The sequence below is a fragment of the Actinia tenebrosa genome, unplaced genomic scaffold (genome assembly GCF_029948245.1).
Source record: "Actinia tenebrosa isolate PJP-AT-01 unplaced genomic scaffold, QUT_ActTen_1.0 PGA_scaffold1__47_contigs__length_23844297, whole genome shotgun sequence".
Taxonomy (NCBI): Eukaryota; Metazoa; Cnidaria; class Anthozoa; order Actiniaria; family Actiniidae; genus Actinia; species Actinia tenebrosa.
In genome coordinates this window covers 16,849,917-16,875,695 of record NW_028292578.1, presented here as the reverse complement: position 1 = coordinate 16,875,695, position 25,779 = coordinate 16,849,917, and the positions used below count along the sequence as shown (strand labels likewise).

The 25,779-nt window shown below is 37.8% G+C and overlaps 1 protein-coding gene and 1 long non-coding RNA gene across 4 annotated transcripts; one reads left to right on the top strand and one right to left on the bottom strand.

The window, feature by feature from the left end:
- The first annotated feature begins 121 nt into the window (after positions 1-121).
- LOC116290460 (uncharacterized) lies at positions 122-24,975 on the top strand. 3 transcript variants are annotated; one of them, XM_031697489.2, is made up of 28 exons: positions 122-249; positions 2,412-2,513; positions 2,994-3,034; positions 3,562-3,619; positions 8,664-8,725; positions 13,295-13,382; positions 13,933-14,001; positions 14,488-14,541; positions 14,618-14,656; positions 15,708-15,792; positions 16,199-16,266; positions 16,807-16,931; positions 17,091-17,141; positions 17,437-17,518; positions 17,987-18,063; positions 18,132-18,202; positions 18,288-18,349; positions 18,892-18,989; positions 19,156-19,219; positions 19,378-19,618; positions 20,199-20,402; positions 20,802-21,293; positions 21,710-21,823; positions 21,980-22,124; positions 22,593-22,663; positions 23,116-23,265; positions 23,645-23,794; positions 24,129-24,975. In XM_031697489.2, the coding sequence occupies exons 1-28, from the start codon at positions 229-231 to the stop codon at positions 24,173-24,175; spliced, it is 2,931 nt and encodes a 976-aa protein (XP_031553349.1). In that variant the 5' UTR covers positions 122-228; the 3' UTR covers positions 24,176-24,975. The 3 variants fall into 3 exon arrangements, with proteins under 3 accessions (XP_031553349.1, XP_031553350.2, XP_088889030.1); XM_031697490.2 differs by lacking the exons at positions 122-249; positions 2,412-2,513; positions 2,994-3,034; positions 3,562-3,619; positions 8,664-8,725 and adding exons at positions 8,910-9,054; positions 9,136-9,208; XM_089032904.1 differs by lacking the exons at positions 122-249; positions 2,412-2,513; positions 2,994-3,034; positions 3,562-3,619; positions 8,664-8,725 and adding an exon at positions 8,948-9,208.
- Positions 2,410-5,927, bottom strand: LOC148909977 (uncharacterized). The gene is made up of 3 exons (XR_016120245.1): positions 5,822-5,927; positions 3,416-3,519; positions 2,410-2,500 (listed from the first exon to the last, which is right to left on the bottom strand). It is a non-coding gene; the product is annotated as an uncharacterized LOC148909977 (long non-coding RNA).
- Positions 24,976-25,779: the final 804 nt, after the last annotated feature.

Below are 25,779 nucleotides of genomic sequence, written 5' to 3'. Positions count from 1 at the left end.
TTTTCCCGCCAAATTTTTTTGACCGCAAACAAATTTAAATCGATAAGTTTTCCCTCTGTTTCCACTGCTAGCCAATAGAAATCAAGCATTTGCTGACACGTGACTTCCGCTGACCAAGCGAGCGTTGGAATAAGCTATAAATTTGTAATGTCACTCAAGTTGGCGTCTAAATGGTAAAGAATTTCGCTAAAAAACGGCTGTCAAACTAAAGAATTTAAAGCCGTGAAGATGGAAGACAACTCAGTGGAGGTAATTTTAGTGTATTATTTAATTTCTTAGTCGGTAACGGCGTGGGAGTAAAGCCTAATATGGCTTCTAAAATCTGTTGGCCGCCATGTTTTCACTTTATTATTTCTTGACAGACTTGAGATTCATTCATGTTTACTTCGAATTATCGTTTTGTTGGAACCTTATTTCACATTTCTCGGTCTTTTACCAATACATATAGCAAAATATAGTATGATACGATAAATCTGGGTCAAATGAAGGCCTCATGACAGATGAGAAATAACTCCTTTTTTACTGAGATTGTTTTGGGGATTAAAGAATAATAAAACCATAGAATAGCAAGTCTCTTAGGGCAATGTAATTTGAAAATTTAAAGACTGATTTTTGTTTTAAATTTCTAGTTTTATAGTATTCGAATTGAAATTAATAACAATGTAAAAAAAGCATATTTCTAAAGCTTCAATGTGGTTTTGTAGAAAAAAATTGAAACTGAACAAAAATATGCTGTATTCCCACTTGTTTCTTGAAAGAAAAATCATCCAAGCTTGAATTTAAATTAAAAGATTTTACGTAATACTGATAAATATAATGAAGTAGAAGAATGTGGTTAACCAGATTGCTCTTTAGTATTATTACTATCTCTATGGCGTGTTCCTTGACAACCAAAACAGCTTGTCAATGCAATTAGTAAAGAACCCCATTGATTGTCATATCTATAAATTAAATATGCTTTCATCATGAGATTACATTTTCAACGACAAGCTTATCCTAACAAGCAGAAATTTGTCCATCTAAATGTTTTCTGATTTATAAATACATGTGGCCATACATTGTTGGTGCTATGATCTTTCAGAGGATGTTTTTTATTTTATTTTATTTTTTTCTGCTACACCTGTCTTGTTTCTCATTGTACTCAAATAAAGAATAGACTTCAACTTTACAAGTCATTAGCAATTTGATATTTCATTAGAAAGCTTTTAAAGATTTTAACTCAATTCATACATGCATGTATTTTGGAATGATACATCAAAACTGACAAGACAACCATCTTTATATTCATTATTTACCGGTAATAGCATTCAAAGCCCTATTTCATGCAAATTCTTTCATATTATTATGTTGAATGCTTTTAACCAAGCAGTTTATTCGTGTCTAGGCAATTTTGAATCTAAGGATGTAATTTGTGCATTGTTAGCCAAAATGAACATTATTTTGTTATAGCCCAGTTTAGGTCCAAAATCTAATGCAAATGAGCAAAACCATTTGCATTAGATTCATATGAAATTGGGTCACTAAACTGGGCATTAGTCATCAAAAAAAATTTTTAATCAATAATAACAAATGTGCTATTCGATTGATCAGAAAATGTTTTTGAGGGGAGTGGGGGACTGCAGGTACATGTGTTACAAAATATTATTCACACATACTCTCTTTGAATGCTGATAAGAAAGGTCCCCATTTAATATTCACGTAATATTTCAAACACGAGAGAGAGTTCTTCCTCCGATTTCCAAACACCGAAAAGTGAGTTGAAAAAATGAGGCGCAGCCGATTTTTTTTTTACTGACTTTGAGGTGTTTGGAAATCGGAGGAAGAACTCTTTCAAGTGTTTGATATTACTTCTCAAACTAATGAATATTTCTTGGAGAAAACCAAAGAAAAAGTTTACGAAATTTAATGCAAATTAAGAACACATTTCCAAACCACCGTCACAGTAGTCATTTGCTTTGTTTTCTCCTCATTAAATATTCATGAGTTTGAGAATAAATGTTCAAGTCTTCCTCCACCAGTACACACACACATAAAACCTCCAAATTGTATAGAGGCTTTGCACAATAAAATAATGCCAGCCATGACATGAGGCAGGAACAATTGAATCTGGTCTAATATGGTTTTACATGAGAAGGAATTCAGTTTCCCAGGGGAAAATGACTCTATTGTAATACCTCCTGTCATGTTGATGATGGCTAGTAAACACTAGCGTGGACTGCGTCGGTGTTTCTAATGAAACAGTTATCGTAGATTGATAAGTTTTACACCGTAGTTCCTATTTTCCTAGTTCCTATTTTCACTACGGTGTAAAACTTATCAATCTACCTCCTGTCATGGCTGCCTATTGATCAATACCCTGAAACAATCTAAGTTCTATCATAGAATTTAAAAAATCTATTTTTTCTTTGCAGAGTTTGTCAGAGGTGTTCAGATGTTTCATCTGCATGGAAAGGCTTCGTGATGCAAGACTGTGCCCTCATTGTTCTAAGCTTTGCTGCTTCTTGTGTATCAGGGTAAGAAATAATATAATATAATAATATAAATAAATAAATAATAATAATAATATTAATAATATAGATAAATAATGATAATAAGTAATAATAATATAATCAGTCACACAGCACCATGTTTATTCCACTGATAACAGAAACCTTTATTAAACCCTTGTAAAGGCCGGTTTAGATGGTATGATTTTCACCTACAACTGCGTCTGTCATAGGTGAGTTGTAGGCTTGATTTACATGCTACGACTCGAGTTGTAAGATGGCACAAGTGTGTTGTATATGATAGTTGTAGGCGAAAATCGTACTGTCTAAACCGGCATATTTTAAACATTACTGCAGTTCAGTATTGTGTTGTTAGAACATTGGATATAGTGGTTAGTGTGTGTGAGTGAAAAGGGTACCCAGTTAGTGCGAAAGCGCTAGAACGACTAGACACTTAAATTTCACCCCTGATTTTCATTTATTTCCTCATTATTTGCTAAATTACAGAGATGGTTAACAGAACAGCGTCCTCAATGTCCTCATTGCAGGTATTTCACATTTTTTTAAATTCCATTAGGTGATCAATAGTTACTCGATAAAAAAAAGTGACTCAATTAATTGTAAGAGCATGATAGATGAGGCAGTAAGCCATGTGGGATTGGCTCGGAAATCATATAAGAACATGCGTAATAGGTAAATTATGAGCCTTGTATGAAACGACAGAAGAAGAGGGCTCATTTTTACGTGACTTGAAGTTGTGAAAGGCACATTGGCCCTCTTCTTCAGTCATTTCATACAAGGCTTGGAATTTACCTATTAGGCATGTTCTTATTGTAAGAGCGGCTGAAGCATGCACACTGGTCATGGGTATGTTAGATAAATCAGACATGGTCATATTTTGGTAAAATTGCTAGCTGGTTCTCACATACATGTGCAACTCCTCAGTTTGTCTTCTTCCACTATGAAGTCAGCACTTTCTTTTGGATCTCCTGTAACCAGCCTATGCATTAACAGCCCTCCTGTTATTATGAACCTGATGACAGAAGCTAAATTGAAGTTTGTATTTGATCAACAGAGCATCATTACACCTTCATGAATTGATCCATTGTCGATGGGTGGAAGAGGTCACACAGGTTAGTGTTAAGATTGTCAGAGATTTTATGGCTAATGATGATGACCAGGAGAAAATGAACTGAGAGAAGGAATCTTTGGTATTCATGTTAGTAACCATCATAGACACCGTTTGATGATATTTTTTGAATCCAATTTGCCAGGTTTGTTTTTTTCTGTGTTTTTTTTTTTTTTTTTTTTTTTTTTTTCTGTCGTGTTCTGTGCTGTTGGCTCACATTCTGTTGAAAAACACAGCAAAATATGATCAAACAGCTAAGAGCTTATGCAGAAAAACAAAAAATCAAATAAACTAATCCAAAAATAGCATCAATGATTCTAAAAATAGCATCAAAAAGTGCTCATGATTGGGTGCGGGGGTTCCTTCTCTTCTCTTCTGATGAAAAAAGATTGGTAGGATAACATACTTCTGGTGGCTAAAAATAGCTGCTGGTAAATGGGCAATGTTCAGCAAAAATTGGTGCTTGCCTGGCCAAGCTCCTCTTGGGCCAGTTTTCTTGGCCAGTCACATTGGCTGGTCTTTTTGTCTCTTGTAGATGTGGTATGCATAAAGTTTTGACTAAGCCTTGAAGTTTAAGTGGGCATTAGCAAAAAGTGTGTGTGTGTATGTGTGTTTGTGTTATTAAGCCCCCAGCCCCTTCCTCTCTTTGGTGCTTGTTAATAAAGCTACATTTTATTGGGGGTCGGGTAGGTGGAGAGCTTTCATTTAGTTTCACGGCCACAGACAAGCATGAGCCGATTATATTCGATGGTCATGATAACAAATTGACTATAAATTTACACCATTGAGGATAAAATCGTGCAAAACATCATTTAGAAAAGCATCGCACCAGGACAGATTGCGTTACTAGTTTTAAGAAATGCGAAGTGACTTCTGTCGTCCTTTATCACAAGGAAAATTCACAAATCAATATTTGGAACCAGGAATCATGTTAACCCAAATATCGTACATTTATGCACAAAAATAGGACCGAAAGTGCATTTTCACAATTTTAATGCGTCCTGGGACTCACTTCACTTGATTAGTACCCACAATACATTGCTTGGGATCTCAATTTGCATATTTGTGGTACCGGATTGAGCAAGCGCAATCTAACGTGCTGGGAGTTGATTCATTGCCTTCAGGGCTGGTGTAGAAATTTCCGGTGAAAACTTAGTCTTATTGAATGTTTTAATTTTTTCTTTTTTCTTTTTTGAATGACGCCTTTGCACATACTTCCGCGGAAGCCAAACGGAAGGTTCATTTTATGTTCATTAGTTTTTACAGGTTAAAAAACCAGTACCGACCAAATTAATTCTCATTTATCTATTCCCATTCCAATTCTTTCAGCATTTTTCTTTTTTCTTTTTTTCTTTTTATTTACTGGATTCGTTATAGAATTATAGGGCTGATAATTAAGCAAAAGAAATGAGCAAAAAAATAAAGTAAGAAACAAACAAACAAAAAAAGAAAAAAAGAATGAATGAAAGGAAAACGGAATAACCTTGTCGCGGCCAAGTGCAGAACGTGCCAAAATGATCAAAGAGTGTTCCATTTTTAAATTTTTTAGTTATTTTTGTTGTTTGTTTAGTTTAGTTTTGAGTCCAAAAGCTTTACTTAGAATTTCCTGTTACGTGTGTTTTGATATTGTCTACTTTCTTACTAATTTGCTAAATCAATTCAAAAATTTATTTTAGAGACTATCGCTTTTAAATTTTGTCTTCTTTTTCTTTGGAAATATTGTCAATAGATCTCTTTACCTTGACCGAAATGGTTTCCCATTTCAGACCACGTGTCATTCTCTATCATTTCTTCGTTTAACGGCTTCACATGAGAAGACACATGAATATTGATACAGTTCAAACATAGAATGTTATTCACGACTTTTAAAACTCCAGTGTATGCGGGCTTTAATAGCCTCACTTCTGAGGTCAGTAAACAAAAGCAGAAATTAGAATAACAAAACAAGCAACTACTGGATTGGAGGCAAAGCCTGCATACTCTGGAATCTCAAGAGTCGTTAATTCTCGTAATAAGAGAATGATACGTGCTGTGAAATGGGGAAACATTGCGCTCAATGTCAAGATGGCTATTGGGGGGATTTCTGTATAGTGATATCGTTATGTACAGTTATACTGTTGCCCTTGGGGAATCAAGAGTAGCATAACATATAACATATGTGAATCGGCATCGCATGTGAGTTATATAGAGTTTGTTAGGTCTCTACCTTGATTTGAGGGTTTTCACCGGGTTCTCTGGTTTTTCTCCCTCTGAAAACCCGAACACGCAAAATATACGATTCGCTAGCCGTGCCATGACTTTGATTAGCCCAGGGGTTGTTTCAGAGTTTGATAATTTGAAAATTTGAAGGTTGCTTATATATTTCGATCTGCGCGTAATCTAAAATCATGACCACGATTGAATAAAACACATTCGTTTTGCCCAAAGTGGAGGCCTTAGTGATTTACGACAGCGATTAAAAAGATCACTCAGGGACGTGAAGACATTTATTAAGATCCTGAAAAAAATATTTTATCCCTTTGTCTCTATTCCTTGATGAAGCTTATCGGTTATAGATGTTTGACAGTAGATAGACAAAAGGAACGAAGCTGAGCTTTTATCACGACGAGAGATGACGTTCATTTGACAATTATATGTCTCTCGTACTTTATAAAGCTTGACAGAAAAGGCAAGATAGAGATCTTAAGAAATCCTCTAAACCAATGATTGCCTGGACTTGTGAGCTCTTTAATAAGCTATTTCCGAGAGAGGCTTAGCTACCATCTGCCTTTTTCATATGATATTGCTAAAGACCCCATTTGCGAAATTCCCAGTAAGCTTTTTCGAGAGAGGCTCAACTTTCTGGCTTCTTCACGAGGACATGTGGTATTGCTACATACATCCTTCGCGGAATTCCCAGTAAAGTTCATTTCGATTTCAAACAGACACCACAAAGAGTTTATTATTCGATGTGTTGTTCTTTCCCTTGCCGCAAGGGTTATTCTTTACTATTTTTATCTCCGTATACAATATTGAATGTACTGGTAGTGTGTGAGTGAAAGAGTCCAAATTGGAAACATTTAGTGAGCCCACTCGATGAGTTTTTGCTCTTGGGGCAATCTGAAGAATATATGAGTCTATATATCAGTCTAAGTAAAAATAAAATAAAAAGTTGGAAACCAGTTTTCATACTGAATTTTGGTCACCCACTATAAACAAGGATTTTATTCAGAGGACTTAAGAAAAAGCAGCCTTGATTGAGGTCCGTCGTAGTTCCTTCAAAATTAGTTGCTGCTTTCTCAAAAAGTCATGCGTTCCCTTTTCCTCAGCCCCTCACAGTTTCTTTAATTTTTAGGATATTAAAATTATATTTTTCCAGCCAAATTAAGCCTCATTATTAGAAAATGCTGCAAGGGGCGTACAATGCTTGAACGTGACCACAGCACACTACTATAACCAATTAAATCGATATAGGGATTAATGATTAGGAAGTTGACCTAACGCAATGACGGTTATATGCTAGACAATCATTAAGGAACACTGTCGAAAAATACGTTCGAAATTGACAAAAAATAGATAGGTGACAGAATGTTTTTCCTCGTTATTTAAAATAAGCTGTTGAATAATAAATGTTTGGTGAAAATGTCATAACATAACAAGTGATAGACATTTTCTTCCTGGGACAGATTTCGCACGACCACAGGTAGCCCAAGCTATGGAGATCCTTAAAAACCTCAATAAAATCGTGATAATGTGAAATAAAGTAAATAAATCTTAGCTAACCCTTAAAAAGAAGTACCTTTTTCTCCTTATGTGGTTAGATTTTGAATTATGCTACTTTTAACATTTTTTTCCATCCCCCGTTAAGAAACGATTTTATGAGAGAGATGTTTTTAACACACCATAGAAACCTAGCTTGGGCTACCTGTGGTACGATCGTGTAAAAGTTATGATATATATGTAGGTAATGTGACGTTTGCGTAACGTAGCCGCATCATAATATTTTGATGATTGATCAGTGATTTTGCGCGCTGCTTATTGGCCGAGCAGGTCGTAAACAGTTCTGTGCCGTGAAAAAAATTGAACGCATTTCATTGGTTAGGTTCTGGAAATTCTGGAAATAAGAATGTTAAAACGTGTTCAGTGTTCGACAAGCTGCACGATCTTGCTGCCATATTAGAAATCTACTAAAGAAAAAAAAAAAAAATGAGGCTTGAATTAAAGTCGCAACTGAATGGGTTCATGGCCAGCTCCGTTAACCTTTAGGGGACGAACCGCACATATATTTGTGGAAAATTACATTACCTCTGTATTCTAAAGGTTAAAGCCGTAGTCGTGGAATATTTGAAACGTTCATTAAGATTTTACTATACTCGTCAGACCTTAGCCAAATGCCTTCCTTTTAGAGTGCGATACGATAGAAACATCAGCGCGCGTAATGTTTGACAAAGACGTTTTGAAAAAGAAATAAAGAGTCGTTTATAGTTGAGTATACATGTCATTTGGACAAAATGTTCAGTTCTATTTTCAGTATCATAAAGTGCCCCTACTGAAACTCTTTAAATATATCCCACGTCCCACTCCAACGTGTGGGATGTTGTCACTATGACGTCGACTCCTCTCCCTAAACGCGTAATGGAATGTGTTTTTCTTGCACAATCATCGATCGATTTCGTAGATGGAAAAACTTGCCAGTCTAATCTGACTTATATTGGGAATGAACATTTAATCAGTTTACCTATTACGTGTAGGTTGCGTTAGATGAACGTGATGTCAATATTTAGACACACTGGCAACGCTTCCGCACTTTTATCGAGCTTCATCTGACTTCAGTGTAAAAGTCTTGAATATTATTCCAAGGATTCAATGACTAAATGACTAATTAATCTTCTTGGTTATTTTCCATTATCTCGCTACTCATCCTTACCCTTCTTCCCCCTTTTCTTGTTGTATACCTGCATGTTTACAAACTATCGCCATGACGTCTTGCGAACTAATCGACATCCTTTCACTACGCATTGGTTTTTTTATTTTCTAAAAAATTGATCCTGGTACTGCTTTCTCTTCAGCAATTAGATTCCCTTCAGTTGACAGCGCCGGCCAAGGGCAGGGACGACACAGACAAAGATAGGTGGGTATGATATTAATATTTTGATCTAGTGATGCCCTTAACTATATCACAGCCTGTCATTGGTTGAGAGCTTTTTATTTCGCCTGATTGTCATCTCCTAAAGGCAAACGCTACTCAAACAGCTGCGGGTGATGCGAAAATACCCCCAACTCTTTTCCTATTGAAATGCAAAGAGAAAACCTTCGTAATTTATGCGATTGAAGTGCAGGTGTTATCGAGACGAGGACGAGTCATCGCTATATACTAGGCTTGAACACTCGCTCACAAACAGAAAATGCAAATCCCAGACACGATAGAAGTCGAGATGTGCCAACTCTGGAAAGTCAAACGTAAGAATCGATGAGTGAGTTAAACGTGGTGAATTAACGGCCCGAATATGGCGAGCTAGCTTGTGCATTCTCTATTTTCAGTAGGGATTTTAAGACAGTCTGTAATCATTTGGTCCTGGAAAATCAAACAGAAGCAGACTTCGAAAACCCATAGGTACAAAACTAGAATTTTTTTATTTCATTCACATTTCACGCCTTTACCCCAGATATATTCTATCATTTATCTCTTTTCCTACTTCCAGACACCTTGGTAGCTTTTATAGCCGATGTCAAGCGTTTTTATATTCGTCAATTTTAAATTTAATACCTTGAACAATGATTTTGAACTTGAGATAGCAACCACAGACTCTATTGTAATCATTCATCAAAATAGTGGTCTCTTCCAGGTCAGAAACAAAACGCAATGATAATATTATCCATAATCAAAGTCATCAAACTCCATACATATAACCTAGCTCTTGTTGCTATGCTTCAGTTTATTTTTAAACAACTTTTAGTCCAAAAGTATCCATATTTTGCACACTAGGAGTTCGTGTTTTATTATTTACTATTCGTTTTTGTTTACTTATACAATTGCCAGTACAAGTGGCCTCTAAAGTTTTCATTTACTTTCTAATCAAAAACGCAGTAAGTTCAAACACCGCTATTTTGTAACCTCGTTATCAATGAATTATTAATGTATGGTATCGTATACTGTAAACTCTCATCTTAACAGGATATCTAGGTATGGACAGGGGTAAAATCCCCGGCGAAGGAAAAACTGACAAAAAAATTACTTTTGTAAAACGGACTGTCGCTATTACGGACAGTAAGTAATGGCACCGAGTGTGTCCGCTGTAAGGAGACTGAGTTGACTGTATTTAGTGTAGCGTAAATAGACTTGATGTAAGGCGTATGGTAGTACATGAATAATGAACAGTTGGCTGAGGAGAACTCCAACTCGACATTCGGACGCGTTGCAAAAGTAACATTTTTTTGACATCGATTCTTTCCGCTCTATAGAGAGAGAAGCAGCATAATGTGTGGAAAATGAACTCTAGCTCGACCGTCACAAAGATGACACATATTTTGACACTGAATTATTTTCGCTCTTTAAAGAGAGAAGCAGCATACTCTGTGGAAAATGAACCCTGCAGCTCGATCTAATGCTGCGCAAAAAGTTATGCTAGTTTAATTTTTCGCTAAACATGACATACGTCGCTCTCCATGAGATGAATATGCAGAACCTAGATCAAGCTGCCGTTGCGTTATGCAAAAACTGTGTTTTAGAACATCGAAATATTTCGTTCTAAATACTCGACATAATATATACCAGACTAAATCAAGCCGCATAAAAATCCTTTTCTTTACCATTATCGAAATATTTTTATACACTAGTAAGCTTTACTAAGAAGATTTGCCTTGGAGTGGGGAAATCCCCTTGCGAAAAAAAAAACCGTGTTCGTATATAAACATTGATTTTTTTAAAAGTTAAACGCCACACAAAATATGCAATCCAGAACTAGCCCAGATGTGTACATTGACTCAATACTTCGCCGAAAATCAATTTTTCAAATAATATGATATTTATTAATGATGGGTTTGTACGCTGGCAACTGATATTTTTCTATGACAGTAGAACTGAACTGTATAGAATTTAGCTGCAGTTGATGTCTTGAATTTGCAATCTTGTAGACGCTGTAGTATAGATTTTAGCGAGTCGAGACGAAGATAATAAGAATAAGGTAATAAGAAATGACTAAAGATTCTACAAACGTTAAATAATTTGTCCAAAATAATCGATGCAATTTCGACGAATCTTATTTTAAACTCAAGATTACTTATCGTAAAAGGGCGTTGACTCTACAGACTGCAGACTAAACACTAATTGGAAAATTTAATTATTTTAATATATTGGACTTTGTTGGCTCTAAGTGCTCGTGACTGAAAGCTGCGCTTGTAAGTATAACTTCTTTGGACTGGATTGGTTTACGTATTTTTGGTGGCTATGATCTGTAGATAATTATAAATATATGTACGCTTATTATTCGATAATGTTCTTAACCAGTGATTCTATAAAGCATAAAAAAGAATAGTTGTTTTTGTTAATCATTTGTGTCAAAATATTGGTCAGTACTTATTCCGGCGCGTTAACCACTAATTGAATATCCAATGTTGCCTTTTTGTGAAGCTGTACCAGCAGCATTCAAATGGCTTCCGTTCTGGCGCTTATTTTTAAATCCCTTGTATTTGTCACAAGTTCGAAAGTGATTTTGAAACATGCTTCAATTTTTTTCTTTTTTTCTATTATGAGTGGTAGGAAACATACCGTACTAACCTACGTCACTTACACGTTGCATGTACACGGTACGACATGCAGTGTCATTGAAATGGCTTCCCATCGTCTTCCGGTAATTCATCCAATTACATCGTGCAACGCGTAGTTACGGATACCACAAGATATAATACGTCTACAGTGTACGGTTACGAATTTGCCGTGTCGTTTCCCATCCATAAAAAAAAAACTCAAATGATTCGTTCTGATGATGCGTGCACGCGCATGTCATTCTCTTGAGTGTTATTTCTTTACTTGCTAGATCATTCAATGGATAAAACCAATGAAATACAGAGAGTGCGCGTTAGCTAATAAGCGAATTTCTTGCGAATAAAAAAAGTGAATCATTTCCTGATTAGTTCTCATCCGACTCTCATTTGTTGATTCTTTTCTTTTTTATCTTTGGTCGTCAATTTTCCTGGATTTGGATAAGTGCGGAACACTAGGAAAAGGAACGGACTTTAAACTAGCGTATTTAAGTCTACTTTCTGGGACATTATGACTACCATCTTACACAAGTAATACGAAGCCAATGAACTATCATTTACTTAAGAACACTGGATCCTTCCTCAAACATGTTAAAGTCTGACTTACTTCCATCATGAAGTGTTTATTCAAAACGTGCGCCAAAAACGCGTGCAGACGAGAACGCCGCAGCTCAGTGACTAATGACAGTAAATGCTGGGAACCATCGTAGTATGTAGTATGTCTTTTATTAATTTAACAGTGTAAACAAAAATGGAATAAGCTCACAGCGACGCGCGCAAATGGAATCGCAACCCTCAGATGTGAGCAGAATTTGTTTGAGAAAGGTTGTTTTAGGATTTGATAATATGAATTTTTTTAAACGCCACGGCGCAGCGCTCTCAAGCATTTCTTTTGAAGACTACAGTTTTTAATCTTTGAAAATTCCTTGCTTTGTTTTTGATACTATCAATTCTCCCTCTCCCTTCCAAGCGCGAAGAAGAGTTGTTTGAGTACTGTTTGCCATAGAATTCAATTACATGAATATTTTCCATATTTCCAAGAAAAGAGTGGAAAACATGACAAATTTTAAAGACCTCTTTGGCAATTTTGCGAAAGTGAAATGTAGAGAAGATTTGATCGTGTGTGTCGTATTTCTTTTTTGGGGGGAGGGGTACCATTACACTTTTAAGCTTGGAAAAGGAGTCCTATGAGTGGGGAACGATACGACAATGTTTCTTACCGAAGCCACAACTACGCGTTGTGATTGGATGACTTACTGGAAGACAATGGGAAACCATTTCAATGTCATGACATGTCGTACCGTGTACGTACTGTAAGTCACTTATCGTTTGTTTCCCACTCATAACAAAACCAATATATTTTGTTGGGAAGATACTAGATTAATATAAACGGAAGTCAAACAGAATTAATTACATAGGACGGGTTTGAAAACGTTTGAATTTACTTCGACACTAATGAGGCCTCTTCGTGCTTCTTTGAAGAGGCACAATTGTAAACATGTGAAGATTGTTCACTTTCAGAAGTGCAAAAGAACAAATGGCGACTCATTAATTGAAGTTCTATAAAAGCTTTTGTTCCTATATGGAATTGATTTGTTTAGTCTATTCCTTGTTTGTCACTGTAGCTTTCTCAAGATGACTTCAACGAGTGACAGACCAAAACTTATCAATAGACCTCTTTACCTTGTGCGCAATGTCTTCCCATTTCAGATTACATGTCATTCCCGATAGTATCATTTCTTTGGTTAACGATTGTACATGAGAAGACACATTAATATGGATACAACTCACACACTTATTCTCAAGAGAATGACACGTGGTCTGAAATGACATGGTCTATTGATCAGTTTTAATCCGTGCCTGGTTGAGGTTATCTTGAGAAAACGTTTGAAAACCTTATTATTAACGTTGTAAATCAATTTTTATTTCTTTCTGTCAGGTGCGAGATTCATCATGAAAAGCTGAGCGTTTACTGCACGACATGCAAGAAGTGTATTTGTCATCAGTGTGCTTTGTGGGGAGGAACGGTAAGTGAGTGTATTCTGTTCAGGGGAACTTCGTGCGAGGAAGCCGTTAAATGGCTTTCGTATGTAAGCGATTGCTGTTGGTTGAAACCAAAAAGTGATGTTTCCATTCGATCGCTGCGATCTGTGAAAAACGTTTTTCGGAGATCGCAGCGATCGTAGCAATCAAATGGAAACCAGGCTCTCTGGTTACTTCATATATAGTGGAAGCCATTTGAGAGTTGGCATTTGATTGGCTATCCTAAGTGGAAAACGTTTAAGAGTTAGCATTTGATTGGCTGTCTTAAGTGGAAAACGTTTAAGAGTTACATTTGTTTGGCTGTCTTTAAGTGGAAAACGTTAAAGAGTTAACATTTGATTGGCTGTCTTAAGTGGAAAACAATTGAGAGTTAGCATTTGATTGGCTGACTAAAGTGGGTCGACGTTTGATTGGCCCATTACCTCAAAGTGGAAACTCGAAACTCAAAAGGAGTGCTAGTTTCTTTATGTAAAAAATATAGAGAATCCTCCATACCCTCCTCTCTTCTCCTAATGATAATTCTCATTCTTGTAGCATTCTGGTCATACATTTAAGCCTCTCGATGAGATTTACGATCAGCACGTGTCTTCAATCACAGACGAGGTAAGCCCCGTCCCTCCCCACCCCCAACAATCTCCATCTCACATACAACCTTCCACCAAGATTTTTTAAGACATGAACGCATTGCATTCTGGTCTGTTTTAGAAAATCCATTTATAATACTCCAGCTTCGAGATCTCTGTTGCTCAGGGTTAGCCTCGATTTTCTGCAGAATATTTCTGTGTTCCAGTGAAGTTCCGTGGAATTTCAAAGTGTTTGTATTGTTAAAGTTGTGCATTCTTTCCTTTTTAGACAATAATTCGAGGGCTAAACCTGCAAAATTTTAAAATGGTCTATTGTTTTGACCTGCATCGAAAACAAACAAATATTTGATGAGTGTTATCCCAATGAGAATTAGAAATGGTTTCCATAGGGTCTAACCGGATCCCATTGGTGATATATTGGTAAGAGGTGAGCGCGCTCAACACTACACCACGCGTATTTTTCATAGATGTTTTCAACTAAAATATTTATTTTTCTCTCGATTAGGTTGCTGCGTTGCGTCGAAGATTGATGGAGTTAATCAGCTTGGTGCAGGAAGTGGTATGTTTGTATATGAACAGCACTTAGAAATATCATGCTGGATGTCTAACAAAATATTATCTGTTTGTATAAACAGGAAAGGAATGTAGAGAGTCTTCGAGAAGCCAAAGAAGAGGTGGGCAATTTATAAAACTTCATTTAGTTTATTGTTTACTTCACAGTTAGTGTTCATTATAGAACAGATTTTAGAAAATTATAGCTCCATGGCTATTAGATGGCTTTCTTATCAACCAATCAGAAGCCAAAGAGGAGGTGGGTCATTTATAAAACTTCATCCACCATTTAGTTGATCGTTCACTGCACAGTTAGTGTTCATTGTAGAACATATGTTACAAAATTATAGTCCCATAACACTTTAATGGCTTCCTTATCCTTAACCAATCAGAAAGCACAACAAAAACTCTTATCCGATCAGAACACTTCCATACAAAGTTCAAAGTTTTTGTTTTCCTGGCTGTTCTTTTGATACGTGATGTGTTAGAATAAAGGGAAGTTCTTAATTAGGAAGAAATTATTTGTATTGGTGGAATTTCTAAGAATCCCGTTATTATACAGATGCGTGTACTAGTAATCTAAGCCATGAATCTTTGGAGATGAACGTTTCCTATAAATACTACAAAATGAAACAATAGCCACTTGGATGAAGTGATATTTAAAACAATTTACATATTGATTTTTCAAATGTTTATATCTCCTAAAAGAAAATTTGACATACAAAAATACTGCAACCATACTACTGCACTATTCACATATAAGTGATTTTGAAAAAAATTTTTTTTTTTCCTTGATATACACTTTAAGTGGATAAAACAGACTTTGTTTTCCCGTTCATTTCCCACTCTTTTACTTCGCGAGAATATTAATCATCGACAGTTAAACTAGATTGTATGGCTGTACTTTATGTCAGTCCTGTAATGGCAAACTATACATGTTTCGATTGAATGAAATCGATCCAAAACAATGGGAAGCCACTTCAGTATCACAGCATACTACATGAGAACGTGCCTGTCCAACAGACACCCACTTGAAGTTTACTGCTTGTAAAAAAAACTTATCTAATCTGCGCCTTTATGCAACGAGGAGTCCACCTCTTGAAACACTGTTATTTTCGTTTAATTCTTTACACGCATTAACGTTTTGATGTGGTCGGTCTTGTGTCTTCACAGCGTGTTCGAGAGATTCGGAACGCGGTGGAACTGATGATAGCCAGGCTTGACTCTCAACTCAAAAGCAAGCTGTTGACTCTAATGGGTAAGTTAGAACTCGTAGATAATCTTAAAAAATACAATCTTTTTGAAAATTAAAATCTTTTTAATTCAATGTGCGCATTTGAATTTCGAGCTAAAAAATAAAATTTTAAAAAAACCTACCAAGAGACCAAAAAATTTTTTTTGCATTTCATAAATGTAAACATAATGAATTTTGTGTGAGCTTTATGTAGTTGAAATGCTACAAAACTGTGCTATTTCATGCGATTCCAAATCCTTTCAGCTAAATTTCATAGTCCTTGACGTTTATTGGGCTTGAAGGAGTGCATAGTTATAAAGAAGGCTGCTATGTTTTACGGGGTTTCTGTACTCGTACATTGTAGTGTATTTTGTCCAGATCTATCTTTTTATAGGTTTTGTCTTAATGTATAAACAATATTTTTTTCTAGGCCAAAAGAATTCACTGACCCAAGAAACCGAACTTCTGGAATCTCTCTTGCAGGAAGTCGAACACCAGGTAAAGAAATTAATAAAAGGACAATCAAATAAATCTTTTTAGTTTTGCGTCGTGAAAAGTGCCAGTGCCATGTCTCCCTATCCAGAATGTGTACGACACACCCCGCACTCATGCACTAACACTGCATTTAATATTCTGAGCACTCAACTTTTAAAACCGGAGTAAAGCCCAGAGAAAAACCCTCGTAACACGGGAGAACGGGAGAGAACAATACATCAAACTTGTGTCGTCTGCAGGAATCAAACCCGCGACCAGACCCGTAGGACTCTTAGTGGTAAAAGAGGAATGTATTACGCGACCCTTGTCTCCCATACGGACAGTCACAAAAGCTGACACAACGAACAACAAGGAATAAGGATTATCGTTTTACTAATTGTAGTACTCGTGAATACATAGTTTTGTATGACTGTGAAAAACTCCAGTAACGTACCGTGACCGTGATGGTATTGCGTCTGAGCATTTTGATTGGCTGAGCAGTGATCTCGCGCGTTGTCATTGGTTTAAAAATGTTGTAATTTATCTTTGTGTTTGTCTTCATAGCTGCACTCGTGTTCAAGAAGCGAGCTAATCGCTAAAAGTGGCGAGTTACTGCAGATGTTTAACCAGGTTCATCGCAAGCCCATGGCGTCTTTTGTCACCCCTCCCATCCCTGCAGACTTCACCAGGTAGATACATACAATACTAAACTCGATCACGTTAAAGAAGTGGGGACCTAGTGCTTATGATCAAGTCCTTGTCTCATGCGCATCTCCTCATAAATAAACCTTGTTTATTAAACTAACCATGTTAAATATCTTCCTTGACCTGTTGTTTTTGTTTCGCAGTGAAATCGTCCCTCCTTACGATACCAGTACGTTTTGTATCACGCATTTCAGGTAAGTAACATTGTTCATTTTATTTCAAAAACGTTGTCGCTTAACGACCTGAAATCTGAGACCAATTAGCACGCTGCAAATTGTAAATTGCAAATTTTCACAGCCGAACAATGTCCTCCCCCGCCGCAAAAGTCAACTTCTAATTTCCAGTTAGATCAGCCAGGCTCGATAACATCGATATTTTTTCGACAATAAAAACTAAATAAATCCCGATGTAGTAATTCAAATTGATAGCGCGCACATGAAATATCAGTTATTCTTAAATGCTAATACAAGATATTACTAATCGTTACAGTATGTTGAAAAGAAAAGCAGACCCTGTTTACAGTGAACCGCTAAATGTGAATGGGTTGAGCTGGAGACTCAAGGTGTATCCTGTAAGTATTGTATAGGAATAGTGCTCTGCACTCTTCTATCGTGCATACACGTACATTGTCTGTGACCAAGAAACCGAAACTTTACTTAGGGGAGGAGCTGTTGGAGGTTGATGGGGAGCGGGCATCCCCCTTACTGCTCGGGAACTCCTTGAAATTGCTGGAGATTTCCGGGGGGGGGGCGTGCACAGTGGTGAACTCCTATCCCTGCTTTTTTCATCCCCCCCCCCCCCCCTACGCCGAGTGGATTTCAGTGGATTCCCAAACTTTGTCTTCGCCAAAAAGTAGGGTTTTAAAAACCAATCGAAGCGTTTCCACTGAGATTCCTTAGGAACATAGTCTTGATAACGTTTTAAAATGTCTTGACGATTTGAAACACTTAGGTCGAGATTCTCCAAAAACTATATGTTACAAGGCTAAGCGTTCTTAATTCGTTAAATGACTTAAAGCTTTATTGTTATTTCATGATAGGATGGTAATGGTGTTGTACGGGGTAACTACCTCTCTGTCTTCTTAGAGCTGACTGCAGGTCTGCCAGAGACATCCAAGTATGTATCTTATATCATTAACAAACTATTAATTCATTGTTAAGCTAATTAGTACCCTTAACATACAGATACGAGTATCGAGTAGAGATGATTCATCATGCTTCACCTGACTCCAGCAAGAACATCGTAAGGGAATTCGGTATGTTCTCGCCAACATGTCGTTGAGTCTTTGGTTTTATGTGTTGATAATTCATGTCCTTTTTTTCTTCTTTTTTTTCTTACAGCTTCTGATTTCGAAGTTGGCGAGTGCTGGGGATATAACCGTTTTTTTCGTCTGGATTTGTTGGTATGCATTCATATGAACTTAGAAGTACTAAGTTATATTATCCCAGAAGTTTACCACCAATAGACCCCTTGCATGTGACGTCAAAGGAGAACAAAACAAAAGAATTTCAATCTCCTGGGCCCGCTTGTACGAAGGGTGAATAGCGCTATCCAACAGATAAATCCTTATCTAGTGGATAAGTCGGTGCTGTTATCCAATAAATTTATTCATCGGATAGCGCTATTCACTCTTCATATAAACGGGCCCCGAGCATTGGAAACCTATTCCTCCAAATCGAGCTGCATTCCGACGTGCTGCAAAGGGTCTATAGCCTTGTCACGTATCGCTCAATTATGATACTCACCCAAGATATCCCGTGATTCATTGCCTACACAATTATTAGCCCTTAAGTTTATTAAAGTCTTGCGCGTTTTCATCGTGTCGAGTCGTCTTCGCATGTGATTTTCCCTCAATGGTGCCTTCTTCCTCTCTAACGGTATGTATCTCAAGACTAATCAGAAAAGTATGGAAAAGCTTGTAATTTATCTTGTTCACGATAATAGGCCAGCGAGGGGTACCTCAATACAGCAAATGACACACTTATTCTACGATTCCAAGTCAGACCTCCAACATTTTACCAGAAATGTCGAGACCAGCAGTGGTGAGTTTTGCGCCTTATTTATATGTTTTGATTTTACCTTCTTTGGTTTTCGTGTTGGAAAAAGTAAAGCTTGTACGTAGACGAACTGTAACTATATTTTTTAATGATGCTTGAAACTCCTTTTTCCATCCCGCACTAATTGATTGACACATGTTATTTTTAACAGGTACATCAATCAACTAGAGACGGGTCAACTTCAGTGCATTCAACAAGTGAATGACTTGAAAGAGGTATGCTTTGAAGACCGATTCATTTTATTTGCCTGATCCTTTGCCTATTTTTTCAAACTAGTTATCCTTTCCATTCAGGTCTAATGCATGCACAATCTAATCCTTCAAGCTTTTTTCAATATTTTCATTTCTGTTCATCATTGCTTTTTTATCAACAGCGATTGGCTATTGAGCTGTCACGTAATCACACTGCTCCGCCCACTGGATCAGGAGCCTCGCCTGATAGAAGTCACGTGTCACTCCTAGAACAATCTATCGACAACGATGATGAATCGGCTGACCATACGTTAGTCAAACAGTCACGAGACTTTCAAACTGCATTCAGCAAGACCAGCAGTACGAGCAATAAAAAGAAGAGAACGCGTATACATACTGCTATAGACGTAGAGATGACTACAGGTGAGAATACACCTAAATCCAAAATGGCGCACGGCCGGTCGAAAACGAGGCATCCAGGGCCAAATTTACAGTATTTTCTTATAAATTGATGATGCGAAATTGACGCTATCCTGAATGTAAGAAGAAAAGAAAGACAGAACAAGTGAACAAGTGTATACTTTGCATTGATACCATATTATTTCTTTGCATTTGGCCCTGGATGCTTCGTTTTCATGTAACAAACTCGGCCGTGCGCAATTTTGGAGTTAGGTGTATAATGATAGAACATGTTCATTTACGTCATAGCCTCCATGTTGGTTGACGATAACCAAGCATTCCTCATTAGCTTCTCTTGGCAGATCAACGAACATGGCGGTTGTTTCATTGTTATTCATATCTTAATAGAATTTGTAATCACATGGTTGCACACACTGTATAGAGAAGGGGAAATAGCTAAGTAATGGTCGACTTGCACTAACAGGTCTGATTATGACCCTATAGGTTTTACTAAAACTCGGATTTTTACTAGGCCTGGGTATAGGTATGGACTTTTTACATGCGCCAGAAGAAGAAAAAAATTAATGCATGAGTTTTTCGTTAGGGCCGACAATGCAGCCATCAGAGGAAGGAGAAGAAGTAACAGGAGAGGAAAACGCCATGGACGACGAAGAAAACCTTGAGGATGAAGAAGAAAAAAGTGAAGAGGAAAGTCCCGAAGAAACAGACGACGAAGAACATTTCGAATCCACTATCTTAGATGGCACTCTATCTGAACACGGCACGTGCGCAGATGATGCAAAACAAGGTCAGTAAGTCATTCTTGATAGAACATGTATGTATAAGTAAAATATATAGCGACACGGTAACGGTGCAAAAACGACGATATCCCTTAGGCCTGTCACCGTACACACGTTGGTGTTATGGGAATGACGACATCTCTTGGAACAATTACCGCGCGCACTTTAGAGGTACAAGAATGGTGAATTTTGTTTCACCAAACGCACGTTGGCGCCGAAATGCAACGTCTCTTGAAGCAATCAATCAGTACAGAAATGACATCTCTTTGAACAATCACTGCTCCAACGATGGCGTTAGAGGAATAAAGACATTTTTTGCACCAAGGAAAGCGCGCGCGTTCTTTTAGTCGTTCGTTTGTTTGTTGTCAAATTCTTCCCAATACCATTCCCTGATATTATTGTTACAGAATCATGTGATGAGGAACAGCAGCCACAGACAGACAATCAATGTCAAGGGGCCGCAGATGACAGTGAATGGGAAACACAAGAGGAGGACGAGGAAGGATGGACATTAGAAGACGTACAGTTCGAAATATTGGATTCCAACATCGAGGAAAAGAAAGACGAAGAAAAGAAAGAACGTCAAGCCGAGGCGCAAAGCGAAACAAATGCCACTTCTTCTTCAAATACCTTGTCCTTTATCGAACCAGAAGCCAGAGTCCTACTTAACCTTCTAAAACTTAGTGAATCAGGATCTCGTTGGAAAACTTCAAGTGGTTCTACGAGAAAAGCTGTATCTCTCATAGACATGCCTCGAGCGGAAGAAAAGGCTGCATCCAAACGCCGAGCGCGCTACGAACGCTGTAGCAGCATGTTGGAAAAGCTACAAAGTTGTCTGAATCGAGCTGAAGCGAAGAGTACTGCCATTGCTGCACTTGGAAGTATGAAGCATCTTGAAGGTAAGGAGCGGTGGATTAAGGTCCGGAAACACGGCGCAATTGTTGGGCGCAACGAGATATGCCACACGTAGCAATTTTCTAACAACGTAACTATGAATTGAGTTTGTAAAACGGTGCCATTTCGTGCTTGCGTGAAACGATGCGCGCAAAAATTATATTGTGTGTCTGGGCCTTAAGGTATTTCTGTTCTTTTCAAACTTTTCGAGGAATTGACATACTTGATAAATAGATAAAAAAAGAAATACTCAAATGTTGTGAAGGTTTGATACGAATTTTACGTCTTTAGTGTCAAATTCTAAGTTAAAATTATTTCTCATTCTTATTTTTTCCCTGAGATTCCTTTTTGCTAGAGTTGTCATTATGAAGTCAGTAAGGTAATAGTTATCTAAATATTAGATGTACTTGTGTTTCACCAGAAGCCATTACAAACACGTCTCAATCCAAACACTCCAGAGCCCACAGACAGAGAAGAGGAGCCTCCTTACCTGTTGTTAACACAAGTCCAAGGAGCAAGTCATCACCAAAGAGACGTAAGATTCTTAATTCAATAAACCTCTTGACGTCGCCGTCGTAGATTTTAAAATTGTAAAATTTAAGGTCGCTACTTAGTTATAACGACTGCGCTTATAACAAGCTGGCTCAATGCTGTGCGCAATTGAAAAAAGAGTTTGTTTTCTTGGCGGTAGATTCAGATGCCTGTAGCATAGTACCTAACCTAGATGTCGGTGGCTGCAGCCCTGAGCAAGACACAGGAAGCCCAATATCTAAACGTAGCCTGCCCGAGAAGATCGACAGCCCCTCGAGCAGTAGACAGGCCGCGTTACACTCAGGGTAAGTAAAAGCAACTGTTGCTTGGTATTTTACCTGGACTTAGATTGTGCGCTGTGAGGGAGAGGTTCAAGTTATTGGATTTGACAACGCTTGTGAAGAAGGCAAAGACGGATGATTTCCACTTCCAAAAATAGCTCAAGCGCAAACAAACGTAGATCTAAGTTTAGGCCTTTATCACACGGCAGCCATGTCGACTGCAAGAATAGATTTTCCCCTCGTGGCCTCGCACTCAAGCGCTTCAGGGTGAGCTTACATTATGAAGGTCCATTATCTGAGGTTAATTAAAGAGTTTCAATCCATTAAAGAGTTTGAATCATCGCGCTTGTTTTGGTTTGCCTCACACACACACACACACAAAATGAATAATCGGTCTTTGCCTAACGTTTTTCTTCTCTTCTGCGTAATGTTTTGCGAAAACTACGTTCTATAACTAATGATGTGCTTAAACTTGTTCGTAATGTTTAACAGCATGCGAGCCAAGGAACCAGTTAGAAAGGTGGTTCGATCAAGTGGAAACAGCTCCACGATTGGCCGAGATGGTAAGTAGTAGAGTGATCCCTTAATGCTGTTGACGTAAACTGCTTCCCAGTTCTCTCGATTGGGCTTCGGTTTCTTGCGCGGAAGTCGTTAGTTCAATAGTCTCCTTCACAGTTCCCTTCGCCATCTTGAAAGGTAGCCTTGCCTTTGCATCGAAGCGAGACGAACGGTGAGCTTGCAATGATAGAGACCTGTGAATAATTGTCCAAGGTGTTAAAAAAGGTCTCTGTCATTGCAAGCTCACCGTTCGTCTCCCTTCGATGCAAAGGCACGGCTACCTTTCAAGATGGCGCAGGGAACTGTGAAAGGGACTATTCTAAGCCACATTAAAACCTAGGGTCTCATACCAATTGAGCAGGTGACCAGCCGCTTCAGTGGGGTAAACTTTTCAAGCCATGAAATATATTTACCAGTCCGTTTGACTTATTCATACACGTCTTGTTCTCTCGTCAAGGTCTCCAGAGAAGTTCACAGCTTCTATCGGAGCTCAAGCGCGCATCAACGTTAAACAAAGCCTACAGGTTAAGCTTCACTAGCCCAGAAGAGGAAGAACTTCTCCGTGCTCTAGACGTTGCATCACGGAATGAAGACCACAATGATTCTGGTATTACAAGTTTTAGATTTGAAAGAACAAAATTTTTATTCTTGTGTGTGCGCTTTCATTCTTATTGTTCGGAGTCCTCACCTCTCCCCCTCTCTTTGGACCGACTAGACGTTTCTTTCCACGTTTCCCCTCAAGAAGAGGGGCAGCAAGACTAGGATATGCCGATAAAACGTTTACGCATCACTGACATCGCAACTGCGTTTTTGTCCAATTTGTTTGATACCAATTGAAGGCTTATTCAACATGACTGTCGTTCAATGACGTTGCTTTCTCTAGCACCTCCTGAGAATATGCAGCTCGAATAAAACTTACACCTTCTTTGACTCGTAAGAGGACGTTATGTATTTACTTATTTCTCCTTTCTGTTATGTTTTTTTAGGTTGTAATGAAGGGGACAGTGTGTTATACGTGAGCACTCACTCTTCTGACGATGAGTTCACGTCATCGATTATGTCACATCATCACTTAGCTTCAGGCAGTCCAGCATCACCTAAGAGACCTTCCAGCACTGATCTTAATACCAGTCAAGGTGAATTCCATGAGAATAACTTAATATGTATTTCTGTTAAACGACGAGGAGACGAGTTTTATAGCTTGTAACGAGACCAGATAACGCTAGGAAATGCGTTGCAGTTGTTCCCTTTTTCGTTACTCGCGACATAGTTTTCAATAGATGTCACATGTAGCAATTTTTCCTGTAGCAAACCCTAACAAGTCTCTCGCCGGCTTGAAAAAGTAATATGAAATATAATAGGAGTTAAACCTTGTCCAAGCCATTATCTAACTCTAGCGAGTTAAAATGGAAAAAGAAATCAAATGTTGTGCCTGACACAGGGTTCCCAATATGTTTATTTTGATTACAGGAAGCCAACACGATGATAGTGAACAAGATAATGATGATCATCACTAAACCGATGAGCCTCCCCAGCTAAAGCAGCATTACTTGATGGACATACGTTCATGATAATATTAAAGCAGATTTCTATGAGTGAGGGAAAAGTGCTTTGAATTGGTAGCGTATCGGTGGCGGTTTTGGGTTTTTCTCCAACTGTATACACCTATTTCGAAACGTATGTCGAACATCTAAAAATCTTAGACTAAAAGAATTTTTTGTACTTTCGTTTTCTTGCTAAGATACGAAAAAGTCACATTTTTAAGTTCTTGCTTCGTAATCAAATCCAAAAGAAACTACGCTCGTTGGCTGTGAAAATATTACAATTTGCAGCGTGCTAATCGGTCTGAGATTTCAGATCTCAGATATCCGACCGACAACGTTTTTTGGCATAGGTGTATACGCGTTAGGGCTGGTATCAGCCAAGAATCTGTAATTTGCCCCGAAACGTGGTTCTTGGGCGCTTCAAAACCAACGCAGCTTGAAATTAAGCTTAATGTATGCGTTGTGATGGGATGAATTGTACAAAATTGAAAGCCATCTCATTGCTACGAGATATCGTAACGCGTACGTGCTGTAAGTCAAAACCGTACGTTTTCCACTCATACGAAAAACACTATCATCCTATAATGAGAGAATTTAGAGTGTAAATCTATAAACCACCATATAGTTGTATATAGTTGGAGTTCTGTAAAAAGTATTGGTGGGGATCTTGGAGTGTAATCTATCGTAATATATTGTCAAAATGAATTTGTGTATATATTCTAGTCTATGTAATGCTGGGAACAGATAGTAAAATATGTTATTTTTGTAATGTATGATAATCGTGTGATATTTGATAAACGTGTAATTGGTTGCGTGCTGATCAAATGAAGAAATAGAAAACGCGCGCGCGTGCTGTGTGCAGTCAAAAAGCACGCGGGGGTTGGCAGAACAAGAGAGAAGTGTTAGGAGAAGAACGACGCGTAGCGGAGTGCTTTTCGACACTTCTTAAGTGTTCTGCCAATCCCCAAGTGCTTTTTAACTTAACACAGCACAGTAAGCAAGTTCTTTATTTCTTTTATAAAATACAATTACAATAACCGTTATTTTAGATAGGAATGACGCAACTGAAAGTGCGGGCGCGTGCTATGTGTTCTCATAAAGCACGCGCTCACAACCAATCAGAACGCGAGATTTATAGCAGTTATTTTATAAAGGTTTTTATTTCACGCTTGTCTTATTACTCGTACATAATATATAAACAAGAGGTATTTATAGTGGTAGAGTGCAGGCCTACAAGCAAAAATGGGTTAATGAAGAATGATCCTGCACTCAAGCAAAAAGGGGCAGCACGAATGACGGCTTCGTAAGAACTGATTTTTGTATGCATTTGAAACATGAGTAAGACCTTTATAGTGCGCTTTAGAAAACACCTTCAAATCTTATGAATACCTTGAAACAGCCTCAGGTTTGATCGAAATCAGGGGACGGTCGAATTGGAATTTTGCGTGTTTTGCGGAGGGAAGGAAAAGTGGATGAAGAACCAGCTCAGGAGAAAAACCCTTAGAATCAAGGGATAGACCTACTCTAGTTGTCTTTAGATCCAAAGTGAAAGCATGAACGGATAGCTTCATAAGACA

Coding starts and splice junctions, on each gene's coding strand:
- LOC116290460 (XM_031697489.2), top strand. CDS start 229: ATGGAAGACAACTCAGTGGAG. Junction 2,514..2,993: donor GCTGCTTCTTGTGTATCAGG/GTAAGAAATAAT, acceptor GCTAAATTACAG/AGATGGTTAACAGAACAGCG. Junction 3,620..8,663: donor GGGTGGAAGAGGTCACACAG/GTTAGTGTTAAG, acceptor CTTTCTCTTCAG/CAATTAGATTCCCTTCAGTT.